The 8,563-nt window shown below is 36.0% G+C and overlaps 1 protein-coding gene across 1 annotated transcript; it reads right to left on the bottom strand.

Moving 5' to 3' along the window:
- Positions 1–4,664: 4,664 nt before the first annotated feature.
- Positions 4,665–7,026, bottom strand: LOC106875978 (non-structural maintenance of chromosomes element 3 homolog). The gene has a single exon (XM_014924321.2). The coding sequence runs from the start codon at positions 6,930–6,932 to the stop codon at positions 6,153–6,155; it is 780 nt and encodes a 259-aa protein (XP_014779807.1). The 5' UTR covers positions 6,933–7,026; the 3' UTR covers positions 4,665–6,152.
- Positions 7,027–8,563: the final 1,537 nt, after the last annotated feature.

Raw genomic sequence — 8,563 nt, 5'->3', positions numbered from 1 at the left:
GGCAGAAAACATTTCTATAACCTGGTAATTTTTCAGTAAGTTTGAAACTGTAAGAAACTATTTGTCAAACCTGTAGCCAATAAAAGGAAGCAAGGGTATTTCATTGTTAATATAACCTTAACTAAGGTCACAAGCTGGTAGGAATCGCAAGCATGCCAGGCAAAATACTTGATGGCATTTCATCGGTCTTTATGCTGAGTTCAAATTTGCCTTTTATCCTTTCAGGGTTGATAAAATAAGTACTAGTTGAACACTGGGATTGATGTAATCGACTTAGCGCCTCCCATAAACTTGCTGGCTTTGTGCCAAAATTTGAAACCAATGTAACCTTAACTGAGAATGGAGTAAATGATAGTCTCTAAAAGAGTTGGTACTAGGTGGAGAAATTTACATGACTGCTGCATTCCTCATCATACTTTTCCTTCAGACCTGGATAGTTCAAGCATTTGTAATATTTGTACATATGGTTACAGTAATTTATAAAATAATGTCTTTAACACATCACTCAATTTTCAATTTCAGTTAGATTAATCAAATTTTGTTTAAGGGTACATCGCAGTGCAATTGGTAATATTTCAAACCACAATAGATTGTATAGTAACCATAATCAACCAGTGAGTGCAAACAGTTGGTTCGCAAAAAGGTTAGTTTATATTCTGTAGCAGTAGTAGTAACTAAATGAATGCAGACATTATACAGAGCTAAGAAAGAGAAGGAAGTAAATAGAGAATGTAATCTATTGGTTGAAGTATAATTAGAATCACTAAAAAAGCAGACAAATCAAATGTACAAAATATTACTTGATAAATGACAATATTTAGATACATTTTTTCTCTTAAAAGACAAGACTAAAATGAAATGTATGCGTCTTACTACTAACCACATAACTGTGGAGTTTTAAAAAAAATTTTCCAATTAAAACGAAGAAAGAATTGGTTAATTTTCTTAGAGGCAAAATACTAAGATTAAAGCTTGTGACTATGCAGATGGATTGCCCAGCACCATAACCTCACAGCCATTGTTTCTTTTTTGTTTCAGTAATTTTTCATTATATAAATAAATATATATTGCCAGTACCCCCTGACTGGCCTTCGTGCCAGTGGCACATAAAAGCACCCACTACACTCTCGGAGTGGTTGGCGTTAGGAAGGGCATCCAGCTGTAGAAACTCTGCCAAATCAGATTGGAGCCTGGTGTAGCCATCTGGTTCACCAGTCCTCAGTCAAATCGTCCAACCCATGCTAGCATGGAAAGCGGACGTTAAACGATGATGATGATGATGATATAGTTTTTGTTGCTGAAAGCTGTTTGACTGCTGTCACAACATTGCTCAAATGAAATAAAAATAACTCTTAAAGTGACTGACCGCCAACACTTTTCCATATATGAGTTAAGTAGTGCTACTAAGGTGAATCTGCAGAAGAGAGAGTGAAAAATAAAATATAATTTACTTTCTAACATATGCACAATGCTTTACTTTGTTGATGATAGCTGATCACAATACTGCTTATTAATAAGTAATCTCAGAAGAAGGATGAAATGTGAAGTTGATGCAAAATCAATTTAAGGAGGCGTAGGTACTATGTGGCCTTTTGCCCATGACCTATTTAATCTTTTCCTTTTAATATAAATATTTGCAGAAGAGCCTAAAAAAAAGAACTGTTAATTTGAATATATTAGTCATCTTTTGCAGAATCATTAACATGTTGATTTTTTACATTCTGAGTTCAAATCCTGCCAAGGGCAATTTACCTTTCGTCATTCCAGGGTTGATAAAATACTGGAGTCAATTTATATCTCTATAATGCAGGTGTTAGGCCTGCACCCTCTTACACTTCTTTTCTTGCTAGTAATTGATTTCATAATGAAGGAGGTAATTGATGGGACCATCACAAGAATGCTAGAGAGAAATGAAAAGGCTTTGGAATCTACACTTTGTCAATGATACTGCACAGCTGGTAGAAACAATGACTAACTAGATTTAATATCACGACCAATATTTTCATCTGGCCAGTGTGATTTGTTGTAATGGAAGTATAGAAAGTAATGTGACTAGTAGAACTGGCAATGCAGAGGAGGTATATTCCAATAGGCATCGGTATTAACATCAAGGTTCAGTTATATAGTGCAATAGTTCTGCCTACGGTTCCGTTTAGTATAAACTACGGATGACTAAAGAAGTTCCTCAGTCACCTAGCAAGACTGAATTATAAACGGAAAAAAAAATTTTCGGCAAAGCCAATTACAACCACTGCAAATCATTGTGATGCTGTGTCGGTTTTGCATACAAGTTATTCAGCATACAAAAACTACTGTGACATAGACACCAGAAGAAAACAGGAAAAGAACCAACCTAAGAACACGTGGTGCCAAGTGGCCATGCTGGAATAAGTTTGCCATACGTGTCTTTATTGCGTGAGAGACTCTAAGGCAGTCAACGGCATGTCTAGAATTGATAGAAGACAGAATTATCTCCCCTTCCAGTGTGTCAGTTTACACTGCACGTTTCCAAAACGATCGTGGTAAACAAGAAAATAACTACATGTTACTGTTTATTTTTAGCATATTCGTAATCTCCGACATCTAAAACGTAGGAATCCGAAAAATTCTTTTCGAGGAGAGGTGCGAAACTGCATTAGCCCCATGAAAATACCTTCACTTAAAAAAAAAAACTTTCTAGAGGTGATTCGAGCTGCAATCAAATGCGTTCCAGGTGCGACTATCCCGTTTTGTTGTATGTTAGGAACTCTATTGTCCATTCTAGCTTTTAAGATAGTAGGATGTGATGAGGGAGCGTTGGGTGTTATTCTAGCAGGGTCAACGCAACAGCATAAAAGGTCCACAAGGAATGAAATAGATCGGCTCTGAACAGATACTGTATTTGATGGCATATAAGACGCCCCCCGCTTCTTACTTAAAAAAAAAAAAACCGGGTCTTGTATACGAAGTTGGTCCTCCAATAATCCAATCTTGTTGCTGGTGCTATTTTACCTGGCATGCACTACTGAAACTGCGATGCATCTTTTAATGTAATCAAATACATTCAAACAACGACATTTCTGTCCATTTTAAGATACGGGCTGTCTAGGAGAGGCACCCATCGCTCGATTATTTCAAGTTGTAATATTTTGTATGGTTATTTTCCTTTAATTTAGAGATCTTTATTATTATTTTTTTTTATCGTGACTGAAAAAAAAAGATGAAAGTAAACATAAATCATACAGGAAAATTGAAAATACTACGGAAGGGGAAATTACTTTTGACGTTTATATGTTTCCAAGAGCATGGGCAACGTGAAGCGATTTAGGATATTTTCCAGAATCTTTGTAAATTGAAATGAAGCTGGATGAAATTTCGGTGGCTGTGGAGTAAGTAGCTTGCTTACCAACCACATGGTTCCGGGTTCAGTCCCACTGCGTAGCACTTTGGGCAAGTGTCTTCTACTATAGCCTCGGGCTGACCAAAGCCTTGTCAGTGGATTTGGTAGACGGAAACTCAAAGAAACCCGTCGTGTATATGTGTTTCTGTGTCCCCCCCCCATCGCTTGACAACCGATGCTGGTGTGTTTACGTCCCCGTACTTAGCGGTTCGGCAAGAGACCGATAGAATAAGTACTAGGCATACAAAGAATAAGTCCTGGGGTCGATTTGCTCGACTAAAGGCGGTGCTCCAGCATGGCCGCAGTCAAATGATTGAAACAAATAAAAGAGTAAAGTTTGTGACATAAACCAAAACACTGAAAACATATAAAGATGTGTTGTGGTAAGAAAATAGCGGTAAGTGAAATGACTACAACCAAAGAGTTGAAACCAATAACGGATTTAGATTACCATTCATTGACTACAAGATGCTTATTATCTTTTATGCATTTCAGTCATTGGATTAAAGGATTTAGTTGAACAAATCGACCCCGGTACTTATTCGATCGGTCTCTTTTTGCCGAATCGCTATTGTTACAGAGACGTAAAGAAACTAACACCGGTATTAAGCGGTGGTGGTTGGGGGACAAATGCATTCGCAGGGTTTTGTTCGACCCCGGTGTTATGGTAGAAGATAATTTCCCAAGGTTCCACGCAGTGGGACTGAACCCAGAACCATGTGGCTGTTTTGTAGCAAGATATTTTGACTGGGTAATCAGTACCTTTGGTTTCTCAACTCGATCCAAGATTACCATTGTGTTGTGCAAAATAGTTTTCGTTTCATCTAAATTGTTTTGTATCAGATTCTTGGAGATTTTGGTTTGTTTACATTGTTGACACTGAGGGAAATTTACTGCACTGTTAAAGTTGAATATTTCTCAGAAGGAACTGCGAGTTTAAAGCAAGTGTGAACCACCCTTTGGAATATTCATGGTCTGTTAAACACGCAGTGAATGAATCGCCACTTTCGATCGTTATAAATAAATAGCCTAAACGATAACAGTTCATAGCTGCCCTCTCTTCTCAAGACAGCGTGAATTCCCATATTGGTGCTAGAGAGAAAAGAACAATTAAAAGGAGTAGATAGGGGTAGTTTATAGAAAGCGACTACAAAAAAAATTGGGGTATATAATACATACAATGACCAAACTGTACGAGTAGAACATTACGTCCCAAACCAAGGAGGCACTGTTTCAACGTGATGGGTAACGACTGTATTCAAGTGACAAACACCCAATATATGAGGACTTTCTGACTGCCTTTATTATTATTGCTTCTATTTCTCTTCCTAGTGGTTTTGTTTCGATCAGATTACGTCTGTAGACAGAGAAAAAAACTTTGGCAATGAAAATAACAGCCAAAATTAGATGACTAGGAAGTAACTACCGGAAGTGACGTAACAATGTTAACCCGAAATCCATTGTGTTCCTTGAGTGGAGTTTATCATATAAGATTGTTTGAGAATTTGACTTCGATTAATATATATTGCTTTTTAGTAAGCAATTCTTTGTCTAAATGTAAACATAATGTAGATTTCAAAAATATAACTATAACACAAAAAGACGTGAAAATTGAGAAATGTTAGAAAAATATATTATGTACATAAACTCATTTACAAAAACAAATTAAGCTCTAAGGATGAGACATTTTTACAAGTTTTTAGAACATAAAAAATTGATAATTTAAAACTTATTAATAGTATTCTTATATGAAATGTATTATTTGATATTAATATTGTAGTGCATCTGAGCACTGTGTACAAGAAGCTCATTATTACTTACAATGAGACAAAATGAAATTTTGAACAGATTTTGTTGTGAATCTCAAGAAAGGACTTTTACAAAGAATAATTTATGAAAACAAGTTATAAAGATATTAGTCATAAATGTTTAAAAATAATGATGTATAAACGAAACCTGATAGTGAATTACAAAAGAGTATGTTTTGTTAGGCAAAACTGCAGAAAGGAAGTTGTATTTGCCAACTTTTTGGCGGCAAATATTTTATCCTTAACAAGTATTTTTGCTGTTTTAATGCAGTACATTTTTATATGAATGTGGTTGAAAATAAATTCCTATAATTCTTTTGAGGGTGTAACCAGTTTAAAACTAGAGTCTTGTGTAAGAGGTATCTTTCACTTGTCTATTGATATAGTCCAGAGGTAATCACCGGCTTCATGTGTTTGTAAATTCTTCAAATATATTTGTATACACAAACTGGAGTCTAAAGTAATAATAGTAATAACAATAAAGGCTGTGATTATGTTAGCATTAAATTGCATATATATACATATATATATATATATATAGAGAGAGAGAGAGATTCCAATCGATTTTGGCAAAAATTAGTAACTGAACGGTCTTAATTGCTTTAATTTCGCCTAATTATACTTAAGCGATTACAAAAGTGAATGAAGAGGAACACCTTGAATAATTCGATTAATTCACGTACAGCTATGTAAAATTACAAAGCTATTAGACTTTCTTACATTCAAGTTGTATTAAGACCATAACTGTTTCTGATTTAGGCCTATCGATCCCAAGCAGTTCAGTAGTACTTTATTTTATTGACCCCGGAGGGTTGAAAGACAAAGTTGGCCTCGGCGAGATTTGAACTCAGACCATAACGAGTTGGAATAACAATAAGCACTGACTTAATAACTGGCATTTAACTCTACCAAGACACCCTGCGTAGATGTGTGAAGTGGGGAGAGAGAGAGAGAGAGTATTACTATTATGATGTTGAAGATTGGTTTGCCTCTTCTTCCATACAGTTATTCCAGAGAAGTTTCCACTGAGAAGGTTCGGTCTTGTATATCTTACTTACATAAAGTAATACATCCTTCTTCTGAAGTTCTTTTTCAGCTCTGAATCCCCAGTGAAATTCATACTGAATCGGTTCACTGTTGCTTTGACGAACATATTCCAAATAATATTGGCGAACGAATTCCTCGGTGAGTAACTTCTTCACATCTCCAAATACTTCATGATGTACATCTGGATCGACACCGAGTTTCCGAAGTGCTTTCCACAGGTCTGAATCGGATATCACACCACCATTCATGTAAATAATGGCCAGAATATTAAAAAGGAGCCCGAGTTTAGCCGATTCCTCTTCGCTGGAAATCAAATTAATATTTCTCCTAATATCGCTTCTGCTTGTAATTAAAATGTAACGTTTTTTTAATTTATCGTCGAATTCAATAAGCTTGGCCCCAAATACTGATTGAAGCATATCCCGAGATTTCTTGAGAATTGCTGGAAAGTATTTCTTTTGGTCTTTTAGTATATGGTTATTAATATCAATTTTACGAACTGGAATCTTTTTCTGATCTGCAATCAATAAATATTGTACCAGTTCGATTGCTTTGCGTTCCAAATCTTCAGATTCGGTTGTTAAATCATTCTGAGTCGAATTTTGTTCATGTACCTGAGAAACTGTGGGGGTCTTAGATTTGGACGAGCAAGACGGCATTGGAGCTGATTTTTGACTATTTGCTGTAACTTTCGGCATAATTCTTCAACAAGAATCCAGAGACACAGAATTACAACAGAGACATTATTCTCTTCTTAAAGAGTTCTAGTTTAAGGGAACTAACTCTAACCTGACTTTTCTGCCAACTATTACAAACCAATGAAAGACGCCTCTAACATAGTTGTTCGACTAGCTAGAAATAAGATCTAAAGGCGACGAGCTGGCAGAATCGTTAGCACGCCAGGCGAAATGCTTAGCAGTATTTCGCCTGCCGTTACGTTCTGAGTTCAAATTCCGCCGAGGTTGACTTAACCTTTCATCCTTTCGGGGTCGATAATTTAAGTACCAGTTACGAACTGGGTCGATGTAATCGACTTAATCCCTTTGTTTGTCCCCTCTATGTTTAGTCCCTTGTGGGCAATAAAAAAAAATTAAAAAATATAGAAATAAGATCTAAATTTCCTTCTTATTTTTCAGGACAGGTCCTAAATTCAGGTGCCAAAATTTGCGTCGGAAAGAATTAAAAAAATTCTCTAAAAGTCTGGAATTTCAGCTTTAGTTACTTAAACGATTATTTTATTATTTTTTTCTTCTTCATTCTATATTTTGTGGTCCATGTAAATATACGTCCCAGGCCTACCAGTGTTTATCTACCCCCATAACAATTTGAAAAGGATTATTCTTATAACTGACTTTCGTTGCAGAGGTGCCGGCCCTGGAAGAAGAGGTTGAAGTTTAGATCTCTATTCACTACACTGAGAGTTATCTAAACGAAGCTTTTGCGTTCACCTACTCACTATATATAATCACCTCGGGCCGACCAAAGTTTTGAAAGTGGATTTGATAGGCGGAAACTGAAAAGAAGCCTGTTGTATGTATATATATATATATGTGTGTGTGTGTGTTGTCTGTTTGACCCCCTACCACCAATTGACAACCGGTGTTGCTGTGTTTACGTCCTCGTAACTTAGCGGTTCGGCAAAAGAGCCCAATAGGATAAGTACCAGGCTTTAAAAAATAAAAAAAAGTACTGGAGTCGATTCATTAGACTAAAATTCTTCAAGGCGGTGCCCTAGCATGATTCGCAGTCTAATGACTGAAAGAAGTAAAAGAATAAAAGAATAACGGCAACGAACAAAAGTGTGTTGGGCGGGGTCACGGAGACAGTCAGTGGAGGTATCCTGGATTTTGACTGTTCAGAGAATGGTAAATCTACTCTACTGTCTTTAAAAATATGGGCACATTAAATAACGTAGTGGTAAAACTATAATTCTGAATAAAAATGTAAGATGGGGATGAGCGGAATTCTTTGGCGAAAGATCTTTTCAGTAAGAGTTGACCTCCAATTAAACATAAATAGTTAGCCTAGATGTATTTGGTGTTTTTCTAAAAATAATGCGATAGCAAATTATTCAGGTAATTATTCAAATTCTTTAATCTAGAATAAGTCTCCTAGTCGTAATATTATACTCTATCAACAAGCAGAAATATATTTTCTACCAATAAATTACAAGTTAATAAGGTTTGAAAAATATAAATGGTATTTAGGATTTTTGCTTTTTGTTGATTTTAATGTAATATGAACAGCTTTGAACTGGGATGATGTTTTTGATAGGGACTGGCTTGAACGAACAAAGTAGTGGGCTAATGCAGGTTCACCCCCCCCCCCC

The sequence above is a fragment of the Octopus bimaculoides genome, chromosome 2, assembly GCF_001194135.2.
Source record: "Octopus bimaculoides isolate UCB-OBI-ISO-001 chromosome 2, ASM119413v2, whole genome shotgun sequence".
Taxonomy (NCBI): Eukaryota; Metazoa; Mollusca; class Cephalopoda; order Octopoda; family Octopodidae; genus Octopus; species Octopus bimaculoides.
Note: the sequence above shows the minus strand (reverse complement) of the source record. Positions and strands in the feature narration are given on the sequence as shown.

Bases quoted from the DNA above. Each gene is read 5' to 3' on its own strand.
- LOC106875978 (XM_014924321.2), bottom strand. From the start codon at position 6,932: ATGCCGAAAGTTACAGCAAATAGTCAAAAATCAGCTCCAATGCCGTCT.